Genomic DNA, 27,442 nt, shown 5'->3' with positions numbered 1-27,442 from the left:
TTTTATTTTAACCAGTTTTTATTGTTTTATTTTAAAGATTTTATCTTTTTATCTGGAAATTTTTCTATATTTTAGCTAGCTATATCTTTTCAGTTTTATAGGTATACCCTTTTATCACATTTTAATAGTATTTATAGATAGTCATTTTACTGTGTTTTTTAAAATTTATTTTAGTTTCACTTATTATCCCTACATTTAAATACTTAAGATATTCCAGTGGTTACAATTAGATATCATTCCAAGTAATTTTTATATTTTTCTAGGTTTTATGTGTAAGAAATAACTAACTGTTAATTTTGTCTTCTGTAATTTCTCCTGTAGTTTTCATATTATATATTAAGAACTGATGAGGGGCAAATGGCCCAAAATGCATTTTCTTTCACAAAAAATAGAAAATAAAGTCTACTTTTTCCATCAAAAAAAGTGTTGCTGTTTTATAAGTTCTCTATAGCAATTCTCTATATTCTTTCTGAACAGCATTGTCTTTCCATATGGTATATTGTCTTGAACTATTCTAATCAAACTGTCTGTAGACTGTAAAATAAGTACCATTCCATGTTAATCTTTTCAGTCTGTACTCAATCACTAATTTTTTTCTACTGTATTTTTGCAATTGTCCAGCATGTTGGTCTATACGGAGTCCATGAAATCACATATTTCCATATGGTAAAAACTGGAATTCTAGTTAATCCCAGGGAATGCTGGCATGCCAGTTTAAGTGAGGTTATACATCCCTCTCTAGAAGGTACATGAAAATAAATAAGTTTTTTTTTTTCTAAAACCATAAAACAGTTATAATTGTATTTTTGATATAATGCCATGTTTAATTTCTGCATTTTGTCTTCTTTCTAAAGATGTAAAATACTCACGGAATGACAAAAGTGCTTTTTTTAATGTTTATTTTATTATAATTTAATCAAAAACAGCAAAAGTAAACATATCAAATTTCAGAAACCTCCTGTAAATTATCTCAACTTACACCAATTAACATCTACTTTGTGTGAAATTTGAGAGGAAGGAGTTATTTTTAAGGTCAGGGTAGTTTGAGTGCAGCCTGCTCTAACAAATTATCACTATTACTACTAATGTCAATAAGCTGCTAATTGTTTTACTGTCCTATGAATGAAAACTCTTCCTGATTTTAAGTCAGTCAAATTACATTACAGTAGAGAGTCATTAATCCAAATTGCCGGTTATCCGAACGATTTTCAGTAGGACTGTGTCGTGCTGAATCGAACGTTTTTGATACTAGATTTACTTCTAAAGTATAATTTTCATGTTTTTATATTCTTCGATATATTTATTTTGTTTGTACAAAATAAAGAAATAATTTTTAATGATACGATAGCCTCGATTATTATTATAAAAATTTTCGTTAGGCTTAAAATCGACGAAAATTCAACATGAAATGACACGCAATGGAGAAAAATTCAGCACGAAGCAACACGCAACGAAGAACAATTTGAACATCAGACAGGTTAATATATTTTTTCGTACATAATCTGTTATCCAAACAAATCACTAATCTGAACAACCCCAGTCCCCAATTGATTCAAATTAACAACTCTACTGTATTATTATTTTATTGCACTTGAAAGAATGTTTTCTTTAACATTTATTTAACAACTAGTTTTGTTAAATATGATTAATTTAATTTTTTAGTGGCAGTTTAAACAGCATGTTGATGACCCTGGATTTTCCTGCATACTGTTCTCTCTTCATTACATGTGACATGCCAGTCAATTCACAAAAATACAGTATATTATATTATACTTTTCTCAGATTATTTCATTTCTTATTTTATTTTTGCTCTTTTGTTTCATGTCATTCTTAATGTTTTCATTTCAGTAACATTCATCATTTGTGTACTATTTTGATGTTTTTATCTATTGCATCTGATTTGTAAATTAATATCAAACACGTTTTTATAAATCATTACCTTAATCTCAGTCCTAAACTAATTTTAGACCATATTTAGCCATTCAAATATGTTGATATTCCAGAAACTAAAATAGCTTGCTTTCTAACTTTTCATTTTATATTCCTGTCACTTGTAATTGGAACACCAAGATATAAGGATACCAATACTGTTTGGTATTTGACCATAAGGTTGTATTTTACAACTGAAATGTTCTTAGGAGATTGTTACATATTTGCATTTTCTTACTGATATTTTAAATCTAAATCTTTCACAAGAGAATACAAACCTGGTTGTTGTTGTAGCAGGTCATCATTATCTGAAAATATTGTGTTATTGGCACAGCAAACTACAGTGCATTCACATTTCTTTCTTCAATCTTGTAATCTTTTGAAATCTTATATTATTTCATCCATTACCAAATTGCACATAAAAGGATCTCCTAAATATATGCTTTAATTAACCAGTATGATCCCATAATATTTTTCTCATTTTATTATTTCTACTGTGACTGTAGATATGGATACTTTTAATAAAGATAAAATTGTTTGATAAACTGTTCTTTTCTAAAATGCACAGAACATGTTCAAGCTAAGTTTTATTAAATATCTTCTCTATTTCAAAGCAGAAAATCTTACATTTTTTGAGACATTATTTTGTTTTAAAATGAATATACAGTAAGACTCCGCTTAACGTGGGAAATATATTCCTAGATGACAAAGCACTAAATGAAACAGTGTTAAATGAGGTCATTTTAACACAGAGTAAAAAGGGAAAAGGGAACACACAACCAAAAATAAACAGATTTTACTTTAATTTTAAGTTATTTTTATATTAATTTGCATAATAACATATGTTAAATAACACACAAACACATGCACACAGAAATGTAAAGTTCATTTTTTGTGATGAAGGTTCTGGCTCTTCTGAAATTCTTGATTTTTTTGCAATGAAGTTGTCGAGTGTCATTTGTTGTTTTTTTTTCTTTCATTAAGAAAATATTGGTAGCAGGAGATTACATCCAAAACGCTTCATCTTGCTTTGCACTCCTTTCAAAATTTGGATCATTTGTTACAGTTTTATCAACAATTTCGGTTACGGTTACTAAACTTTTACTAAGGAAATCTATAGAGAAATTCTTTGGGTGCTTCGTTTTCAGAATCACTATTTTCCAGTTATACCGTTATACCATCTTTTTCCGAAAATAAGACACTGTCTTACTTTCTTTTTTGGTCCAAAATACATGCTAGGGCTTATTTTCGGGGGAGGGCAAAAATAAAAGTATATTTATATATTTTTATTTAATATTTATTTTACACAGAATACAGAAATTTAAATTTATTCAATTACAGTCATGTCATCTCTTCTGGAACATCGTCATAAATAAAATTCTGAATTATATTCTGATTTTCTTCCAAATCCATTTCCTGTTGAATCATTGGTCCGAATCTCTCATGTCTTGCGATATAGCTATCGTTAAATGAATACTTCTTGTCTAAGTAGCCTGTTCGTAGTGCATTGGAAACATCACTATCAGTTACTTTGTCCCATGAATTTTTTACCCAATTCACAACTTCTTGTAAGCCTGGTTTTACAAAATTACCTCGATGATTTCTCACTATTCTGTTTTCAATATATTCATTGATTTCCATCCGCAAATGATCCTTGAATGGCTTGTTTATTGCAATGTCAAGTGTCTGGAGGTAACCAGTCATTCCTGCCGGAATCATTATTTGATCAATCTTCCTCTCAGCAAGAAAGTTTTTCATGTCTTTAGCGCGGTGAGTACTGGCTGAATCCCAAACTAGTAAACCTCTATTCTGACCCCTCAACAGTGGCGGCAGCATAAAATCAACCCAATTTCTTATAACTGCTTGGGTGCACCAGGCTTTTTCACTTTCAATGACATAAATTCCTGAAACACGTTGAATCTGGTCTTTTTTACCTTTAGTGATTAAAAAGGGCAATACTTTCTTGCCATCTAGACGAATCGCCAAAATACAGGTAACACGTGCACTATCATAACCGGTAGAAGGAACATAAATTGACAAAGAAGCCTTGTGGTGAACTGTCGTTTGAGCTTCTTGGCCTAGGAATACCGCGGTCTCATCCATAGCAATCATGTTGGAGAGTTGGTATTTCGAAAAATCGATGCCATCAACAAAAAGCTTAAACGCAAGTGCACGCTTAACAACTTCATTGTCTTCCAGCTTAAACAATGTTGTTGATCTCCTTAGAGACAGTTCATATCGTTTAAGGAAGTTGTCCAACCAGTGTGACGATGCTTTAAATTCTTCTGTGGATATATCAAATTCAATTGCTGTTTCAAGGGCAAATTTTTGAATATCAGCCCTGCGCACAACCAAAGCCATTGCTCTCTTGCCTGCAATCCATTCCCAGATGCAATCTTCCAACTCAGAAAATAACTGCCGACCTGATCCAACTCTGTGTTTTTTCTCATTTCCTTGGTCCACCAGTTGACACAGGTAATCGTAGTCTGCACGCCATTTACAAACCATACGGAGATCCAGCATCTTCTCTTTACAGAATGCTACAAGATTTACACCCCTGGAGTCTTCCACGATTCCCTTTTTGTACTCGACGGAATAGCTCTTTCGTTTTGTACTCATTTTAACTGGGGTTAAAAATTATTCACTTTATTTTTAAATAAAATTACGTATGAGGAAATAATCAGACTTACAAGACTGAAATGAATGAACGTTGTATACCTGCACTGTCGCTCAATGTAGACTGCTGCCTTATGTTGTATTTTTAACCCGGGTGGTCGCAAAGGTCAACAACCTATAGAGGTCGCTGCGGGTCACCATGACCCCAAAGAGCAATTATCTCTTAACGCATTCTGAAAAACTGAGTAACGCCAATATGTTCCGATAATAACAATAAATTTAGGAAGCTACTGTGAGTCACATCGGTAAAACTTAATTATTAACGATTCAGTCGATCATGAAATAGGGGGTGCGGGTCAGAATGGGTCATGCGACCCCTCCCGGGTTAAGATAAATTCCAAGAATTAATTTGAAACGAACTGTAGAGGTAAACAATTAATTTCTCGGAATATTTTGTTTCAAACATTTCTCTGAAATACGAGTATTAGGAAAGCTAAACATATTATTACTTATACTTAATAAATCAACAGCATTTTTTAACGAATTCTTTTTGTCACATTATTTTAACTAGGGATTATTTACGGGGATGTCTTATTTTACAAAAAGTTCTGAAAATCACAATAGGGCTTATTTTCGGAGGATGTCTTATTTTCAGAAAAAGACGGTACATGAATTCCTTGTTCTACTAATTCCTGAAGGTCATTGCTGGTAAGGCTCTCACCAAAAACCTGCAGTAACTCCTCAGTATCCTGCTCGTCTACAGCTAGTCCTGCTGTATCGATTAGGTTGACAATTTGGTGAGAATTCTTGGATACCTCTGGCCATACCTTCTTCCACACTCTGTTCATGCATTTATCAGTTAATTCTTGCCAAGCAAAGTCGATATTGCCTATGCATCCATGATGTTATATTTTTTCCAAAATTGCACCACACAAACATAGATTTAAGGAAAGTACAGCACTACAATGAATTGCCACCTTTTGCTGATTCATTCGTGTTCGGGAATAATCATATTATATACAAATCAATCAAATGCTGTGCTAATTTGAATCAGTGTAAATTTTGAGATTCTTTTAGGCCTCAAGCAGACTGTGTTATATCGAATCAGCGTTAAACGAGGTCTTATTGTATATCTATGTATATGTAATGTTCTATTATTAATAAGATAAAGCAAAATAACATTTTGTTATCCAAAATCTCTATGGAAATCATACACAAATACTTAATATTTTAAAATTATCTTTTTCTAAACCTATTTCGTTTACCAAACTGAACAGCTACGCTTTTAGTCATTCAGTGAAGTAAGAAAATGGAAATATGATTTTCATAGAGTTCAGAGTCAGTTGTCTGTTTTTACATAAATCACAGACTATAACATTTATTACAGTTTATGAAGTTCCTAATACAGTAGAGTTCCGGAAACGCAACTCTTGATAAATTGACATTTCATAAAACTCATTATGTTGTTCAAAAACAAAAAACATGTAATCTAATTTTTACATCTATAACTTAATCCTGAGATCAAATAAATTACTGATATTTATAGCATCAGTTCAACATGTTAACAAAGAATATAACCCTTTTTCCAATATGACACTGCAAAATGCTATGATGAGAAAGTCACTAACTTGAAAGATGCCACTGAATAGCTAATAGTTTTTTAAATTTAAATACATATAAAAATAGTCATTAATTAATGGTACTTAGTTAATATGTATATGAATTTGCCCATATAAAGCATTTACAAAAATTTTGCTATTTAGACTAGAATAATAAGTTTCTCTCATTTTACTGTTAACACAGGAATCTATTAAACTCATTGTTTTCAGTAACTTGCCACCTTCTCAGTCCACATTAAGTTAAGTTTGCGAGACTACTTACTAAAGTTTTGCAAATATTTTGTTTATCTGCTATAGTGAGTTAAGTTCATTTAACTTTAACTTCAGAAAACACACTTTCATTCTAATGATGAAAGTACATGTCAACAAAAACATATTTAACAATTAATAACTTTAAGAAAAATGTTTACTTCATTCTTAATAAACTAAATAGCAAAATGTACCCAGAACACTTGTATTAAAGTAAAATAAATAGAAAAATAGACTGATCATATTGATATCACTGATGTAAAAAGTTTATAACATACTATTTTCTATTATTACTTTTATTTTTATATAAACTGGAAGGCTTATCATTACACTAGCATTTGAAAGAAATTTTTTAATGTCAGTTAATAAATAATTCAACCTATGAGCAATTTTTATATATATGTCAAATTAAATTGAAAAATTTCAAATAATTATTGTGACTTAAAATTAATTTTCAACTACTCTGCTTGGAAAGAGAAATATTAGATGAGGCAACCCATCTCAAAATGATTCTGATGGAAGCACAAATAAATACTGTGCGATTATTTTTAAATAAAACTTTATTATTTGTATTTAAAATCTCTATTTACCAAAAAAAACTAAAAATTTTGTGAAGAATATTCCAAATTATAAAGTTATTCTCAGACAAAATGAGGTCAGAGAAATAACTACAAAATGTTTTATCATCATCATTTATTTTCATTTATAGATGTGTTACCTATCTACAAATTCTTCTTTGATGTATGATGAGTGATATTTGTATTTACAACCAACCTCCTTATCATGCATGTTTAGTAAACGTGTTTGCTCTTCTAACTTAGCCTTTGTTTGCATCAGTTCCAGCTCCAATTTCTGTTGTTGTAATTTTAGTAATTCTTGCTGTTTTGCCCAAAGCTGTTTTCTTACCTCCTCTTGCAATTCTTCTTGAGATTTAACTTCATTTTCTGGGATAATTTTTGTTGGTTGTGGTGACTACAAAGATAATAATTTTAAATCAATCTCCCAATCTAAACAAAATAATAATTTTTTTTTTCTATCAATGAAAACCTTTAATATATTAAATTTAAATAAAAAGAAAAGAAAAACTTTAAAGACGTCATTGCAAAAGAAAGAAACAGAATGAAATTTAAGCAAAATATTACATATGAGCTACTCTTCTGACTTAATATTGGTATCTAATTGTGACCACACCACCTTTAACCTGTCCCGTGTTATTCCCGACATATCTCGTTTCAGCATCAGAATGTTTTTGAAACTAGATGTCGTTAGTCATTATAATTTTTATGATAAAACTAACTTCCGAAATATAATTTTCTTTGTTTTTACATTTAATATATCTATTTTGTTTGTGCAAAATAAAAATTAATTTTGGACAATACAATAGCCACGATTATTTTTTCAAAAACATGTAATTCTCATTAGGCTTAACATCAACAGAAATTCAACACACAATGAGGAAAAATTTCAACATTGGATAGGTTAATCATTAAACAAACTAGAATTCATGTAATAAATTTTGCAATAATACTATTCAGTTGAATTAAATTCTTGAAATGAATCCAGATATGCATTATATTACCAAAAAGATCTAAGTTATATCTAGATCATTGGTTCTCAACAGGGTTCCACATGGACCCCTAGAGTCCATGTAACATTACTGGGGATCCACATAAAAAAAATACCAAATTGGGGGTTCACAATGATATTTTAGTGGTCTATAGGGTAATTCTACTTCAGAACAATTGTTTTACTGAGAATTGAATTTCTACAGTATATATTGTCAATTTCTTTATTACTCATTTCTTGCATAAGAGTTAAAATATAAATTATTTAAAATATTGAATACGTATACAACATATATATCTCGTTGACAAAGGTCAAAGAGATTATAAAGCTGGGGTCTGTTAGGAGAATTTTATACCATCAGCATCATCACTTGACAATGACATTTCTGAATGTTTTGCATCAGTTTGTTCCAGATCTTAAAGATTAGGGAGGGAGGCTATAAAGTTTATTGCTTCCCTCCAGTATAAAGGTAATCAGTTTATTTTAACCCTAACCTTCAGTTCTGTGCAAAACTCCATCTTGACAAGGTAAGAGGTATTAAAAGTGCTAGTTCATAAATATAGTAGTTACTTTTTCTGAAATTCAGAGCTTCAGTATTAAAATATTTTTCCAATTTGAAACAATGTAACAAAAAAATATAAGGTTTTTTTTTTCTGTGCAATGTCTATGGGGGTCCACAAAAGAAATTAAGAGGAAAAGGAGTCTGTGGGTAAAAAAAAGGTTGAGAACCCCTGATCTAGATGATGATAAAACTGCAATATCAAATGTTATAAATTAATATCATATTTTATAAAAATGCTATACACAGTAAATTATTATTAACAAACTATAAAGAATTAAATAAAAATATAAATTAATACAAAATAAAATCATTTTGAAACCACGACAGAATTTGTAAAAGCATACTTTGCAAGTATACAATGTAAAAAATTAATCATAAAATTAAATGAAGTCTATTAAATTTTTCAGTTATTGTTTTTGCTTAAATTTTATTGGTGAAACTTTACATATTAACAAAAAAATATAAATAGAATAAAATAATTTATTTTTATATTACCAATTTCAGACATTTCAATCATTAGACAAAAATTTATTTTCAAACTATGATATTATATTCATTTTTTCTTAATACAAAATTGATAATTAACAAATAATTATCAAATGTTATATTATATTATACTAAACAATGCATCTTTAATAATTAATCTGCAATCACGTGTAGTTTTTTTTTTTTTAACAGACTGCATGCATAAGGCAGCAATTTTCTGTTAATTTTTGCACAATTATTCTGCATGTAATTGCCATTTCTTAAATTTGATAATTCTGAAAAATAATGGAATGTGTCTTCTCTACACACAGAAAATTTCAGTGTTATATGTTATTTTGTTTACAGAACATTTTTAACTCTTCTCCCATAAGAAGCCTCCTAACCTTTGCAACAGCAAGGACTAATATGAAACAAGTTCAGATGAAAATGAATGATGAGACATTTGAAGAGTTTCTCAGAATGACCAGAAAACCATCCAATTAAATTCTTGACCTGAAGATGAAGTCATAAAATGTTGAAAGTGTTATAAGTAATAAAAATTGTTTAACACTGACAGACAATAGTTATCTCATTCTTTAACTGGATAATATTTTGGCATGGCAAAGCTAAATGATTTTTCTGTAAGTTTTAGGTATGAAATAAACACACAAAATATTTAAACTGTTGTAGGTCACAATGCTCCAGGCCTTACAGAAAAGCATTCAAGATCATAACAACTATGTCATTACATCATGCTTAGCTGACAAACATCCCTGATATAATGACTACCTCTTCCAGCAGTCCTGAGAGACATGGTCAGATCTATCACAACTGCTGCATGAGAAACCATGACATCAGGTCACTAAAAATGACATTAGAGTGGAAAACCCTTGCCTTATGTATGTGATCACGTAACAATAAAAAAATTGTGCACAATTGCATGTGTAAGGTGGCAATTTTCCACAACAGTATTTTAAGTATCTGTGATAAGCATAACAAATTTTTCAACTAAAATTTTTACACAGTCAAATGGATATAATAACATATAACATGAGATAACATGAGATATTATGGAAACACAGCTAAGTAAGTCAATTTGGTGAAAAATTCTGGCAAAAAGACTAGTAGTGTACAGAAAATTGCTGCTACCACCACATACAAGCATGTGTTAAGATCTTGTAACTATAAGGAAAATTTTATATTTAATTTTACATTTAATTTTTTTAATAAAAATTAGCCTAGATGTAATCCATCAAAAATGAAAGATGAAAAATTAAACCCATCAATTTTAAATAAGCATAGAGCTGCAGATGTACAGCTATAGGATATATTTCTAAACATTTATATTAAAAATAATATGTTAAATGCTTCTTCAAAGAAATTCACATAAAAACTCACCTGTTTATTTTCAAAAAATTTTGGATTGACATGAATTGTTTGCTGTGGTGGTTTTTCTGCTGTAATTGGCCATGCAGGATCAATAGCATTAACTCTAGCATCAATTGCATACAACTTCTTATTCGGAAATATACCATTCCACGTTTGTCTTAATTTAAAAAGTTGCATTCGTGTCTTTTCGTCCACCTATAGCAAAATTGAAAATTCAAAAATTATTCATTAATAAATCTACTGTTAAAATAATTAAATATATAATTTTTTAAAACTACAGCTATTTGAAAACCCGAGTTTGTTTAATATTTGATATTACAATTCTACTCTTTTCTGTAAATCAAATCGACTTAAATTAAAATTTTCTATGGACAAAAGTTATAATAAATATTTAAAATAATATTATTTTTAACAAACAACAACATTACAACCTGATACATTATAAACACAAATTATTTTAACACAGATAAAAATTTGAAATTCTTTTGTCTAGTTAAATGTAATACAGTGGAACCTCGGTATATGACCTTAATCTGTTCCTGATGTTTAGACTTATACCGAATAGGACGTATACCAAACCAACCTTTCCCATAAGAAGTAACATAAAAATGATTAATCCGTTCTCATGTTAAAAAAAAAACCCTCTTGATATGATATATTAATGGGGTTGTAAAATAATTTAAACACTGTTTGAGCACATTAATTAAAAATTAAATTTTATTATATATTTTTAAAGTTATTACAGTATATTGTATTATATTATTAAAATCATTAAATCAAAATAAAATCAAATCAAATCAAACTCTCCTTAATACTAATAATCTGTTTAGAAATTGATTAAACCCCTTTCGCAATGTTAGCAGATTTAATATCATCTTTATTTTTCACGATTGTCGATATCGTCGTTCTCGGAATACAGTATGCAACAGTTAAATCTCAAACACCCATGCCACCTTCATATTTCTCAACAATCTCTTTTTTCAGTTCCATTGTGATTCTAGTCATTTTCTTTAGTTTTCTGTTGCTTTTCATTTGCCTTTTTGCAATTCATGATTAATAAAAATAATAAAATTTTACTTACAAATTAAAATCAGAAGAAATTTAACAAAGTTATAAACCGTGGGACCGCAAATGTCTAGTCTGGTCTAGTACACCGATAGTGCTACTTGTTCATAGATGGTGCATATAATTGAATTAAGTCGTAAACCAAACAAAAGTCGTATACTGAGCAAAATTTGTTTCGTCCAAACAGGACGTATTCTGAACTGGATGTATTCTAAAGCAGACATATACCGAGGTTCCATTGTATTACATTATTAGCAATGTAATCAGTTCCTATATCTTCCACAATGATATGAAATTCTTTGTGTTTAATAGTTTAAATATATTAAACTACAGCAGAAAATTTTTATAACTGAACTATTCATGGATAAATTTTTTTCTCTTACAGAATAAGTGGTTAATCTAAACAAACAACCTAGATAAAATGAATCATTCTGATTTTTATTTCATTTATATTAATAATATATAATCATTAATAAAATTATATACTTTATATTACACAAACAGAATATAATTATGAACAAAAACATTTTAATACCTCAAATATCTTTTAAAAAATGAATTTCACTTTTTATCAACAAATTATTAAAGTATTTACGATTATCATCAGAATTAAAATTTTTAAGTAGCTGTTTAAGTTTTTTACATATGGATGTGCCAATTGTATATTTAAATGGGTTTGTTTTAAAAAATTTTATCTGTAACTAGTGGATTCTCTCCACTCACCACAGACTTTGCCCACTTATTCAAAAATTTTATAACAATTCACCAATTCCCAATGTCACTGTTTCCATTCTTTTGTTGGACACAGTAGGTAGCTCAACCCCACAGGTTTCACCCATTTATTCCCAATATTGACTATTCATAGCAGAAATTTCATGACAATTCATTGATTCCCAATGCTAATGATGTTTTTAATAATGGAAAATCATTTGCAATAATTTAAAGCTAAGTATTTGATATAGAGTAAATTTAAATGTAACAAACTTTTTATATTTGTTTATTTCAGCATAATACAGATTAGGGTTTCTCATTTCCCGGTCTTTTGTTTGTCCAGGGATTCCGGGATAAAAGTGAACTGTTTTCCGAAATTCCAGGAAATCCCGGAATATAATTAATTATTTTTAAGATATAAAATAAATCTTAAAATCGAATGATATAATTATTTTTTATTTTTTAAAGTAATTTAATACGTTCTGCAACCTCCAAAATCATAATATTAACAATGCTGTGTAAAATATATATTAAAAATTACATTTGAATTATGTAGAAATTTTCACAAATAGAAAAAATTTATTAGTTTGTTGGAAACTGTTTACCAAAAAATACTTTTGAATTGAGTTGAAATTTTAAAGAAAAAATGAACTTAGATCAAACTTCTAACTTAAAAGGTAATTTTTGTGTTTTAAATAAAACATAATACAAAATATTATTGTAAATTTTTATAAGATTTTGAAAACAAACGATGGTCAATACTTCAATCACTCAATCTGGTTATTATTTTAATAATGAAAAGTCCTGCTACTGAAAATGCCCTTTCCAATTCAATGGATGTGGGTGTAATCATCTTTAATGCATTTACAAAAAGACAGATGTTATGTGTTTTTTCACCCGTAGCATCAAAGATTTCTAGTTCGTTTTTGAGATGCATTGCAATACTTCTTTTGCTCTCAAGTATTCTTGATTTGTCTATCTTGGCTGCTTTAATACCGGTATCAAGCTTATAGCCCAATAATTCAGCAGTTCATTTGGCTTTAATAATCAGGTTTATGAGGAAAAACTTCATACTTGCATACTTTGTACTTGATTCTATTCTTGCCCAATTTGCACAACCTGGCATAATGCAGTTATTGAAGCTACTGGACATGCTTCAAAATTAAGACAGCATTGGCAAACTTATTCAAGATATTACAGGTTCTGACAAGTAAAGAATTTTCAGAGTCCTGCCACAAATACATGTTGATTATTGACAATCTGTGAGATGTCATAACAAGCAAAAATTTAAAAAACTAATAAACGGGCTTAAAATTAATAAATACAGATATATTCTGACAGTTTATGAGTTAATTATACTTTCTATTTGCAAAATTTTCTCAACCTTAACAAACAAAAAAAAAAAAGTGAACTTTTAAGAAATTTGCGGGATTTCCCGGGTTAAAAAAAACAGCCGGGATCCCAGGATCCCATTTGAGAAACCCTAATACAGATCAAAGAATTACAATTTAAATTTATTTAATATTGAATAGAATTGCTCAGCCTTTCTATAAACAGAAGAATTTCATTTTAACGGATTGCTTCGGCTACCGAAAATCATCTGCTGTTCTGAGAATCTGTTATGGATAATTCCATGGAAAAGTGGACATTCTAGGGTAAAAATTTTTTTCACTAAATAATACATTTTTTTGTTCCTATGATATTATCATATCTTGAAACATAAAAAAATATATATTTTTGGCAACAGTCAGTCACGTAATCAGGCGCCATCTTGGATTTTTCCAGAAGTTGTTCTGCAGCACATGGTGACTAAACATTTGAGCATATAAAGAAACTATTTTCTTCTGTTACTGTGAGAGCCTGGATGACTTGTTGATAATAGTAAAAAGTAAGTATCTTTAGATTATAAATCCATGTAGAAAATATAATAATTTAGAATCCTTGTGGACATAATGGAAATGAAATGGATCAGCTATTAATCTGTTACATCTTATTACAAACTTCTCTACATCTTGGTCATTAAGTTACTGAAACCTTTGTAATTACACATTCTTCTAATAATTTTCATCACATTTAAATATAACCTCATGCAAAGATGATTGAAGTAATGCTTAGGAAAAATTATGCATGTAACTGATGTAACAAGTGCATTGTAACGGATGTAACAGGAGAGGTTGTTACATCGGTTATATTATGTTTCATTAATTTTCTCTTTTATTTAGATGGCAGATTTACCAAAACCACCTGGCAAAAAAGTAGCAATGACAGCTGCAGAGAGGATGAGAAAGTATAGGGCCAAGATGAGGGTAGAAAAAATAGTTGAAACAAAAAGAAAAAATGCAGACGACCAGAAAGCTCGTAGACAATCCTGGACAGCTAGTAAGAAACGCTCAGAGGCAGCAAAATCAAGAGAGAGGATGAGAGCTATGAGAAAACGCAAGAAAGAACTTGATCCTAATCCAACTTGTCCTTAAATAAGAGCCCTTCAAAGTCTTTCATCACTCCGCAGTCATATGGGAAAGCAGTCCGGAGAGTAAAGAGAGCTTTACCAGTATCACCAAGAAAGCAGAGATCAATTGTGAAAAAACTAGCAGTTCAGTATGGAATTGAAACTAAAAAACAGCCAAAGACATGAGACAACAGTGATAATAAGACCAAACGTTTGGTTGTAGCATTTTATGAGACTGACATTACATCACGACAATGTCTGGAAATGAAGGATTATGTAACAGTTTGTAAGAGTGGTACCAAGAAGACAATACAAAAAAAAACGATGAATATGACTGTGATGGAGGCACAGACTTTTCAAGCAAGACCATCCTGGGGTTAAAGTAGGAAAATCATTATTTGAAAAGTTAAGATTTGCACATGTGAAATTATCATCAGACAAAGACCACAATATTTGCTGTTGCAAGTATCACAAGAACTTCCAGTTACTTTTAGATGGATTTAAAAATGCTGGTTTACTTACCTACACTTGACGAGATTGTGAGAAACTCTGTTTGCATGTGGGTACAAAGTTGTTGCCTGAACAAATACACAAAATGTGATAAGCCTTTGTTGACCAGTTGGTGGGAAATGTTTCATCTGATGATGAAATTATATACTATCAGTGGGATTCAGAAAATAAGAAAGAAGCCATAACGTCTACTGCAAAATATGCAGTTGAAGTTCTTACTGAACAGCTGACAATGATGAGGCATCACTGCTTTATTACAAAGACACAGTTAAGAGCAATGAAGTTCCTAAAAAATAATCTGAGCACAGAAAAAGCAGTGATGCAGGTAGACTATTCGGAGAACTTTGCGATTCGACAGCAGAAGGAAATAATGGCTGCTTACTGGGTATTTGAAGGGGTTACACTATACACTTGTGTTATAACACAGAATGGTTCTAGCACAAATTATGTTGTAGTGAGTGATGACTTGCAACATGACAAGTTTTCAGTGTTTTGTTGTAACCAGCTTAGAAACCAACCAAACACCTTAAGTTGCTGAGAAAAATTTAATAAATAACAAACGTGAAGCAGGCATTATTAAACCTGTACATTCACCGACTTTAGCGTTATGCGCCGAAAAAATTGAAATATTTAAGAGCAAATTACATAATGCCTGCATTAATGCCAGGGATGCTGAAGGGTTGCCTTCGGCATGGAAATATTTAATTAAGAAGTTTGATAGCTCTTAATTTAATGCCTTGATTTTGTTATCACTGCATATCTTATATTTGTCAGAATTTCATATAATTTATTGATAAATGCATGTCTTGCATTTATTAGAGTTTCGTGTAATTTATTAATATTTACTTATTTAACCTATACATATTTTTTATATTTTTTGTTATTTATATTTATTTTTTACTTTCTTATATGTATAATTTATCCGTTATTTTATTTTGTTTGTATTTAAATTTTTTGTTCCATTTTGTGTTTGCATTCGAATATGTTTAACCTGATGATGGCCAACCGGTTTGGCTGAAAACGTTTGTTATTTATTAAATTTTTCTCAGCAACTTAAGGTGTTTGGTTGGTTTCTGATTTAATTTTGCTGAGTGAGTTCACTTCAATGTAACCAGCTTATTTTAGAAGAACATTTGAAGAACAATGCACATATTTCCACCCTCCATATATGCTCAGATGAAGCTCCCAGCCAGTTTAAGAACAGGTATATTGTTTCTCTTGTCTGTGAGCCAAAGACTGTTCATCCCAGTTTGAGTTCCATCACTATGACTTTTTTTGGAACAGCTCATGGAATGAGTCCAGTTGATGGTGTTGGTGGCACAATTAAGACAGCTGCATGGAAAAGTATTCTTCATGGGAAAAATGTCATCAACAGTACAGAGGAGTTCTTTGAAGTAGCTAAAAAATGTATCTGACAAAGTTAAAGTAGTGTTTCTCTCAAAAACAAAGATTCAAGCCTGCAGAGAAGAGAAGAAACCTGAGTGGACAAGTGAAAATGTTCCAGCAATTCCTGGGATAAAAGGTTTGCACTATTTTCATTAGGAAGCACATCTGATTTTCAGTGCTGTGAAATTTACCCCAGGGAATTTGTGTGGCCAATGAAAAATGTGTTTGCACATCCAAGCTCTACTGTTGGAGACTATGTAGCAGTTTAGTATGAAAGCATTGAATTTTATGGCACTGTAAGTGAAATAACTGCGAATGGAGATATGCTGGTCAATACTATGCAGCCTACTAGGGAAGATTGGGTATGGCCAACTAGAAAGGATGAGATATGGTATGAATCAGAAAATGTAATAAAAAAAGTTGATCCTCCTGTTCCTGTTAACTCTAGAGGGGTTATGGTTTTTAACTGAATTTGTACAGTACATTGGAGTTGTAGGTTACATCTGTTACATGTAATTATCACATGACCATCAATAAATGAATAATTTTATAAAAGTTCCAATGGTTTTAATTTTTTTCTGATACTGTGTTATATGTTTTGTACGAATTGTGCAATAAAAAAATGTAAAGTTTCAGAGAAATTTGGCACTTCATTAGTTACCAAAAATGTAGTGTCCTTTTCATGTTATATCCGTTACAAAATTTTATAATCAATTTTCACCAAAGTTTATTAAGATAGAAAATGTAACTCACTGTTATATTATTTGTCCTAGTTCACACAACAATGCTACAATAGTCTCTTATTTTTAAGAGCAGTAACTTTTTCACATTAAATGAGATTATTGAAAAATCTGGACTGTGTATGTTACATCCGATACAATGGAACATCCCTTATATTGCAAACAATGAGTTTTCCGTACACCCAGGAAAATTTTCATTTTTAATCCCTATATATAAGAAATACTAGTACTTGAAATTATTCAGTCTCTTGAGATCTCTATTTTTTATCCTACAGAAACACATATGTTTGTAGCATACATGTGTATGACAAAGCTGATGAAAATTGTACTGTACATACTATAAGCATAAAAAGAATTTTTAAACAAATAACTTCGTCATTTGTTTAAAAAAACCCAAAAAAAAAAAACATATCTATCTTGGTTTCTTTTGATGTCACTTTTCTATCTATTAAATACAACACTGCTTGATATTAGCAATGTCATGCACAGTACAGCCTGTTTGTTTATGCTGAAACTTGTCAGGAAGGTCTTTATGACCTGGAAGTACTTGATGGCCTCACTAAATTTTGGCACTACACTTGGACCAGCATCACTGGGTGACTTCTCCTCTATTATATCAGCCAGCTGACTCTTTTCATACAATTCTTCAATTGTACATATCCTAAATGTAACAAGTGCATCATCAAACTACAAGTTTCCAGAAATAAATATCCCAAATATTATAAATAAATAACGACTAACCGTTACAAAGCTATACATCCACAAGAGCCGAATTTATTTATTATAGCCAACTCTAGCCCGATAATTCGGCTCTTGTGGATGTATAGCTTTGTAACAGGTTAGTCGTTATTTATTTATATTTATATGCCTTGCCGGGGTTGCAATGGCCGGTTGAGTGCCTTGGGAAAACGTGGGCACTTGATGTGTCCCCAGCCGGCATTGTAATGACCGTCGATGGTCGTCGTGTTAGCTTATATATACTGGAGGAGGCAATCGGACTGAAGGTCCGGGTAGCGTAACTGGTAACGTGTCTGCACGGATAGCAGAAGTTGCAAGTTCGAGTCCCGCTTCGGGCCGATTTCTTTTCCTCCAGTTCCAAATTATTAAAATTATTTATTTAATTTAATTATAATTATTAAGTTTAGTAAGAGATGGCGCCTAACGCCAAGCTCTAGTGCCAAATTGTCTTATCCCAAATATTAACTAAATGTTGAAAAAACACAAAGTTTACAATAGATTTGGGATAGGAAAAAATCCATTATTCTGAGAAATGAATGCATAAAAGAAGGTAAAATTACATTGATTTGACAGCACCTGGGAAAAAATCTGTTATTCTGCAATCCGTTAAAATGAGATTCTACTGTATATATGAGCAAATTTTTTTATAGCAACATTGTAATCTACCAATGTATGGAAAAAATACAATATTAGGATCTAATGTATAATGTTTATTAAATATTTCACTGGAAATAAAAAAAATAGAGAGCAATTTACAGTATAATCAAATTATTAAAAAAACTAGAAACACAATACAAGTAAAAGTAATGTTAATGAAATCATTAATATTGAATAACGTTATATAAAAAGGCTTCAAAATGCATTCAGCAGCTTTTATGTATACTGGACTGTCTGTAAATATGACAAAAACTTTTTCAGTATTCTGGATGTATCAGTCTTGTCACAATATTAGGCCTTTCTAAATAAATCTTGCTATTACCTCTGCATTTGGCCTTTCCAGAAATTTACATAAAAGAAGATGAATTTTTAATGCACTCTTTTCCATCAAATTTTCCTATTGCCTTTGAAGGATGTATTGTCTGTATGAGTCTAATTTCATCCACAGCAAATCATATAGCATTATCACTAATTTATTTGTGGATTTCTTCAAGCACTTTTTGGTGAACACACAAAAGATAATTCTTCCACAAAGTTGATCCATCAGGAAGATTCTGCTTTGCAAATTTCTCTACATACTTCCTAAGCAAGGATACTTCAGTTTATGCAATTCTGTATTGCACCTTAAAAAGGTCTTTGCTGTATATCTAGGAAAAATATGTTTCCTTTCTCCTGAGGTTCCATTTTTATGAGCAATATCTGGAATTCTATCCTGTTGACATGCTTCTTGCACATGATTTTCTAAATGAGATTTCTTCATGCACACAAATGCACAGTGACACATCTGGCAGAACACTTTTGAGCTCTCCACAGTGAAAACTCTCTCAGCTGTCTTCACTTTGCTCAACCATATCAGCAAAAGTTGGGAGAGAGAACTTTTTTGTTTGCCTAGCAAATATAAAATCATGAGGCTGCACACTTCACACTATTACCCGGTCTTAATGATCAATGAAATGATTTTCACGCCAAATACTGTATAATAAAATGAAGAAAACACTGAGATTGGCATTATATGTACATTTTTTTATTCCAAGCACTTTTGACGAACCTATAGTCATCATCAGGCAAATATGCAAATTTTTAGTCAATTTCATATTCGCCTGATGACAACTATAGGTTCATCGAAAATGCTTGTGATAAGAAAAATGTACATATAGTGCTTTCTCTGTTTTATTATACCAGGTCTTAAGATGAAATGTCACATAATTTTTGAAAAAGTAACCAAAAAGTTACTGAATAAAATTAAAGTAGCCCAAAAGATATCCAAAACACTAACAATTTTTATTTTCATCAATTCAAAAAAAAAAAAAAAAATCTGGTGTGTCTGCTTTTGTTCTGGAATTGTGAATGGGTTTTTCAGTACCTACAATATCATCAGTGACTTCATATGTGACAATATTTTTCCAAAAATTATGAATGTTCTTTAAAAATTTGCAAGAAAATCCAATAAATTGAACATTTTTGTTTATTTTAATTCAGAAAAACATAAGACATTCATTTTCATCAGTTAGAAGCAAAATGTGTCATTTTCAGAATTCTCAAATAAGTCTGGAAAATCTGGAACTGTTGATGACACATACTGTACAAGTCCATTAAAAATCAAAACGTGATCAATGTTTTAAAAGCACATGGCTTAATTTCACACTATTTTACTTTTCCTTTTAAATGTTGTTCAGGTATTATACACATAGTAAATTTAAACTTCTTTGTTAAGAACAGTACACACAAATTTAGTTGTATGATGTTAATTTTTGCCACACCATACTTTCGTGATGACTATAGCAAATCCATAGTAATTGGTATCACTGCTCATCTAACATGTCTTCCATTATTGCCATCATCATTCTTCCTGCTCTAGTCTTAAAAATGGTTCTTTCTGCCTTCTATCCAGGACCCTTCTTGCTGTTTCAACTAAAACTTCATTCTTGATTTCTCTTCCATTGATATCATATATACCCTTGCATTTATCATGTTTTCCTTTCTTTTTTCATTCCTCATCCTACTAAAGTGTGCACTCTTCTTCAATGCTATCTTCCAATTTATCATTTTTTCTAGTTTTATAAAACTTTGGTCTCTATGATTTAACATAATGCAATGGGACCTCTCAGCCATTTTATTTCCCTCCTTATTGCCAGCTCTTCTCTTTTCCATCAAAAAACTAACCTATCAAATTCTCTTCTTACAATTCCATGTTTCTGAGTTTTTGAGAATAATAATAATAGTATGAATTCCATGGTTGTGGCAAAAAACAAGACAAACATATATTTAGTTCCAAATGGGTTCACCCCAATTAACCATACATCAAGAACATTTTGATGTACACAACTCAAAGCAAATACTACAGTTATAAACTTGAATAGTTCTACATTTGATCAGAACATTGATTTTACTGCATCCAATCTGCAAATCCACACCATTTTAGTATTTACATTCATGAAAGATCACTTATCACAAGACTGTTTTCTCTTAGATGAAACTACCATTGCTTTTTGTTCCTCTCAATCTTGACATTGCAATTCTAAATCTGACAAACCACTTTAAAACAATATTTGATTCTAGCATTCCAAAACCAAGTGTTTCTTCCAATGAACTCCTTTTAGAATCTTTCTTGAGTTTGCATTCTTTCACTCCATGTTTGATGCTCCAAATACTTTCTAATTTATAACTCTACAGGATCAGTCTTTGATCCTAGCACTCTGCCATTCTTCATAAAACCCTTAGCTCTTAACTCTAAAAACACTCATGGTGAAAACTATAGTGGACAAAACTAATGCGGCCCACCAGTGGCCAAGCGGTTCTGTTCCCTGAACACTGGGAATTCAGTCATGGTTTCAAACCTTGCCAGGACAGGCTGGCCACATGGAGTTTTCTGGGTTTTCTCCATGTCTGTAATGCCTGAATAGGGGCCAGTTACCCTTAAAAAGGACCTCCCAAAAAGCATTCCCCTACGCAGATCGCCCAAGTGTTGCATTGCCATAACTTAACAAAACAAATAAACAAAACTAATGCTTTTCCAAAAGTATAGGAATGATAGAAAAGTGCTGCAAAATAAATAAATAAATAAAAAAATTTAAAAGATGAGATTCAGTTTGTTGTTGAACATGTTACATAAAATGATATTTGAGTCATATTTCAGAAAGCAGAATACAAGCAAGATACAAGCAGAAAGATACAAGCAGAATAGAGGAAGGCCAATGACTCATCTACAGAGAAAATTTTAACTGAATTAGTAATTTCTTATTACTAATAAAGAGAACTGGATAATAAAGAATATTTCACAAATTCAAGAATAAAAAGCTTTACAGGATATGCTGACAATATACAGCAGTGGTTCTCAAAGTGGGTGCTACCGTCCCCCTGTGGGCAGTGAGTAAATCTAAGGGGGCAACATGAGGCACTGGAGTACTGCATGGTACTGAACAGTAACCATAGGAGAGGGTTGTGGTCACTGACAATCTTTCCCTTTCCTCTGTTAATACAGATAAGAAGAAACATTGTGTTTAATGGTTCCAAATGCAGAGAACAATGCAGGTAAATGTGAGTATCATAGAAATGCTATTCTAAGAATATTTTCAAGCTTTTCTCACACAAGAGAAAATGGGTTAGGAGCTTTGGGATACAGTTGGGACACTGAATATAAGTTTACAGAACCAAGGGGACAGTGGCTTGAAAAAGTTTGGGAATCACTGGTTTACAGAGAAGAAAAGAGTAAATGCTAAACATTTTATTGATATTTTCAAGTAAGACAATAAAGTTAAAGTTAAAAATGAAACAAGAATTGAAAAAGATAATTCTTTTTTGGACAGTGGATTAACAAATGCATTGAAGAATATAGACAAGATTATACAGAAAAGACATTTTTTGGACCAATTTATTTACCTGTATTTGAATGTATTTGAAAGATCTTTACACATATTGAATAGCAGCAGCATTTAAAAACCCTTGTTAAAATAGGGCTGGTTTTGTCACGAACATGAGAGTTCTTAAAATTAAAGTTATGGGTTTTACAAAGAATGGCAGAGGAACATGGAATTGCAAAAAGAGAATTTGATAGATTAGTTTTGTGAGTGGAAAAGAGAAGAACTGACAATAAAGAGAGAAATAAAAAGATAGCAAAGTGCAATGTTAACTATGAGACAAAAAACTCTATAAAAAATAAATCATCAATGAGTTGCTCAACTTTCCTCGCAACATTTAAAATTTTGGTAGTGCCATCTGTTACCATATTTTATTTTTAAAACTTTTTATATTTTTAACTATTATAAAATGGCAAAAAGCTTAATTTTGAGGGTAGAGATGGATTTAATAAAAAAAATTGTAAATGCTAATAATTAGTAAAATTGTCATTACGAGCAGAAAATAAAGACTTTTCTGAATGGCATGTAAGATAACAGCAATAGAGAAACAGTGGGAAGGTCAAAATTGATTACAGCAAAAAGAGTAAAGAGTAAGAAAAAGAATGGGTTTTTTTTTTAATATTTTATTGAAGAAAACAGTACGTGGTATTTAAATCCATGGTTTTTCTGCTTGGTTGGTTGGAATTCAAAAGATGAATAAATTAGACTTTTAGAACTAGCAGACTTCCAAAGAATTGAAATTTTTTAATACACTCTTTCGTAGTTTTAGCTCCTGATGATGCTCATAAAGCCTTGGAACTGGATGTAAGAGTTTTTTGCTTTTTGGCTTCTTTAAATTTCATTTATTAAAATTATATAGATGAAAAGGGACAGTGAGTAAATAATTCCATTATTTCTAGTAATACTACCAAAAACTCTGAAGACTCAAATCAATAAAATATTTTAGGCACTGCAAAACATTAAAGTTTAATTCTCAATACTTTGCCAAAATACCACAGCATCTGTCTAATCAGTTAATTTAAGCATCATCTGCTTATTTTTCATTATTATTATTAATTTGATTCCTATTGTTTTATATTGCAACACAGAAACAGTATTGCAAAGCAACATAAAATGTCAGAGTTTGTCAATCAAGGCTGTCATAAGCAGTGCCCCATGTGCATTCATACAATGTACTATATACTAAAAACTTTACATTTTATGCTTAAACTATATTTTATTACAGAAATGTATTAGGACCTACAAATTTATTTGTAAGTACAAATACATTTCTAAAATGTTTCTTAATTAAAGTCTTACTTTGGCTTCATTAATAATTTCCATTTGTTTTTATAACATTTTTGATATACAGGAGGTACAAAAGTAGGTATACAGTTGTTAGTATGGGGAAAAAACATACAGGGAGAAAATAGGAAGAAAAAACATTTATTTTTATGTACAAATTACATCACAAATAAGGAATACAAACTAATAAAAGATAATAAAAATCCCACCAAACATTTGTAATTCTCAGATTCTCAACTGTATACCTACTTTTGCACCACCCATGTATGTACTTAATATTTCATTTTCCACTACATATACAATCATATTAAATGCAAACATTTTTTAATTCCATGACAATTTATTTGTATATTTAATTTTATTTTAACTTATTTGTGGAAAAATTTTCAATGTTCATTATGTAGAAAAGAAATTTCATTATATTTATCTACTTTATTATATATATGTGTGTGAAACACATATCTCAAACAACATGAATTATTTAATCACACACTTACCTTTTCAAATACAGAACAAAAATTGGACACAATACTCTGTGTGAAAAGATTTAAATATTGTCTTCCAACATTTTTGACAATAGAATCAATCAGATACATCACAGGTAATTTTATTTCTGGTCCAACCTAAAAAGAAATATTGATAAATTTCACTTTTAGCAAAACAATTTCTTTTTGAAGTATTGCATTAAATAGAATAGCATAATAAATAAATATACAGGTAAATGATGTTCATAAAAAAAAGTTATATTAAAAAAAATTATCCTGACATTTACAGTCTTATATGAAGGATATTTAAAATTCAACCCGCAGCTGTTAGAAAAAACAAGTGATTATTTATTTTGACATCATCACAATACTGAGCTGCAATTTTTCATCATAATGTTCTAAATTCTTTTAGTAGTGTCTTGCCCCTGTACATCATACTTTTCCTGTAAGCAATAGAGTTATGCTGGTTATCTATCTCTGTTCAGAGGAAAATTTTTAAATTGAAATAATCTAACTTCTGGTCCAAACTGAAGTTCATATATAATTAATCACAACCTCCTGTCCCTAAGCTTTCCACATCTGGTCTTGTCTTTCATTTATCTAACTCTGTTCTCAAAATTATGAAAGGACAGACAGGCAGATGACAGTGGGAATTTATAGGTCTATTTTTCAAATTTCATCCAACGAAAAAGGAAGAAAACAGTTTTATTATGTATAAAAGTTAGCTACATATTTAAGTTACTTCTCAACATAATTGCCCTGTAAATTCAAGCACTTGTCATAGCATAGGAAAAGTTTCTGTATTTCCTAATCAAAGAATGTTCATACCATAGAGTTGAGCCATTCATTTATATTGGGTTGATGCAAAAGTTCGTCCTGTTTTTTTGAAAAGAATTGAAGAAAAATTTTATTTACTAAAACTTACATTTAATCAATATAGTATGTGCCATTCTGTTCAATGACCTTTCTCCATCTCTCCGGTAGTTGCATAAGCCCATGCTCATAGAATTTCTGAGATTTTTGGCTAAAAAACTGATCCAGGTGATTTTTCAAGTCTTCCAAGGAAGTAAAGTTTTTACCATCTAAGCTGTTTTGAAGTGATCTAAATAAATGGTAATCAGAGGGTGCAAGGTCAGGAGAGTATGGTGGATGGACCAAAACATCCCAATCAAGTTGTAAAAGTTTTTGTCGGGTGGCCAAAGACAAGTGTGGTCTAGCATTGTCTTGATGGAACACAATGCCCTTTCTGTTGGCTAATTCAGGTCACTTCTGGTCAATTGCTCACTTTAATTCACTTAGTTGTGAACAGTATTTATCTGAATTAATGGTCTGATTTTCAGATAACAGCTCATAATAAATGATTTCCTTCCAGTCCCACTAAATGCATAGCATAACCTTCTTCAGATGTAAACAGGCTTTTGCACTGGTTGAAGGGGAATCTCAGTGCTTACACCATGATCTTTTACGCTTAACATTATTATACACAATCCATTTTTCATCCCCTGTAATCATTCACTTTAAAAATGGATCGATTTCATTGTGCTTCAATAGAGAATCGCAAGCAGAAATTCCATCTATCAAATTTTTTTCTGTTAACTCATGCGGCACCCTTACATCAGTCTTGCTAACTATTCCAAGCTGATGTAATCGCCTTGACACTGTTGACTGATTGATTCCAAGAATTTCTCCAATCTCTCGACTTGTTTTATGTTGATCACTTTCAATTAGTGCCAATATTTCGTTGTCATCAGCCTCGGCTGGTCGTCCAGAACGTGGTGCATCGCTAAGATTAAAATTGTTTTCACAAAACTTTCTGAGCCAATTACGGCATGTGGAATCATCAATGGCTCCCTCACCATACACAGAACATATCTTCTTTTGTGTCTGCGAAGCATTCTTGCCTTTTCAAAAATAAAAAAGCATATGTCGGAAATGCTCCTTATTCTCTGCTATTTTTAATGCTTAACAAAATTTAAAAAACACAACTAAGTAATACAACTTTATTCTCAAATACTAGCCAGATCCCTTTTGTCAAACAACATCAAAATTTTACACATGTGAAAGAAATAACACTTCAGTGTTGCGATGCAAAGCCAGCTGGTGCTAAAAACAGGAGGAACGTTTGCATCAACCCAATACCATCTATCAGCTCCTCATTCATATGCATTTCTAATCAGACCTTCATTTGCAGGAAAAGACGAAAATCACTAAGGACCAAGTCTGGGATATATAGTGAGTATAAAAACAGGTCCCAACAAAACTGCTGCAAAAGCAGTTTTGTTGGGACCTGTTGTTTGTGAAAACAGCTGTATGTAAGCATGTATTGTCATGTAGAAACCAAATGCTTGACAAAACATTCCTTTTCATCTGTTTTGAATAGTTCTATGCAGTTTCTGAATTTCATAGTACATCTATGAAGTTATTGTGGTTCCTAGTTTTTTGATTTTTGTAGTGAATGTGTGTGCATCCACTGCTGAAACTTCTTTCATTTCCACATTGGCAAACTTCACTCACATTTTGTTGCTTGTAACAAACTTGTCAAGAAATGTGTCCCAATCATCATGATACCACTGCAAAAATGTCAGGTTGGCATTCTTTGGATTTTGTAAACATTGGTAAGCATTTTTATCACCTGTTCTGTGGTAACCAAGTGAGTGTGTGATAATCTCATGGATATATAATAGTTTGAGACACTTGAGAGAATTCTAGTGAAAGTTCAGAAATTGTAAAGAGATATTCATTAACCCATTTATTGACATCATCATCAGTCACCATAAACACAATGCTCTTAATCACCTTCATCATACATGTCAGTAGTTTGTCAATCACAAAATTTTCTATAATATTCCCTAAAACACAACTGTCACACAAATACAAGTCCAAACATTACACTCATTCTGAAGTGGATTTCAGTCGCACTGTGTCTTTAAGCTTGTGAAAAGTGACTCCACAGACTCACACTATGTGGGAGATTCAATATCACCATACATTGGAATGATTATAGCTTGATGAAACTTAAACAAAATGGTTGGACTTATCAAGTGCAAAATCTGATCACTGTTATGTAATGCACAGGTGCCATGTTTCCAAGGTTACAGGTCTGCACTTATTCAGCAACCAGAGGTTGATTTCCAAATAACCCTCATATTTGAAACAAAACTATTT

At 31.0% G+C, this 27,442-nt stretch overlaps 1 protein-coding gene across 1 annotated transcript in view; it reads right to left on the bottom strand.

Moving 5' to 3' along the window:
- The window catches only part of Pcf11 (Pcf11 cleavage and polyadenylation factor subunit), an 80,749-nt gene that overhangs the window by 38,107 nt on the left and 15,200 nt on the right, over nucleotides 1-27,442 (bottom strand). Inside the window, exons 2-4 of the mRNA XM_067284342.1 lie at nucleotides 24,290-24,415; nucleotides 10,405-10,590; nucleotides 7,188-7,385 (exon numbers count right to left, since the gene is read on the bottom strand). Of these exons, the coding sequence (XP_067140443.1) occupies nucleotides 7,188-7,385; nucleotides 10,405-10,590; nucleotides 24,290-24,415 (510 nt within the window). The remainder of the gene's footprint in view (nucleotides 1-7,187; nucleotides 7,386-10,404; nucleotides 10,591-24,289; nucleotides 24,416-27,442) is intronic.

The sequence above is a fragment of the Centruroides vittatus genome, unplaced genomic scaffold, assembly GCF_030686945.1.
Source record: "Centruroides vittatus isolate TY-2023 unplaced genomic scaffold, ASM3068694v2 scaffold_1167, whole genome shotgun sequence".
Classification (NCBI taxonomy): domain Eukaryota; kingdom Metazoa; phylum Arthropoda; class Arachnida; order Scorpiones; family Buthidae; genus Centruroides; species Centruroides vittatus.
The sequence above is the reverse complement of the archived record's forward strand: the minus strand, read 5'-3'. Positions and strand labels throughout refer to the sequence as shown.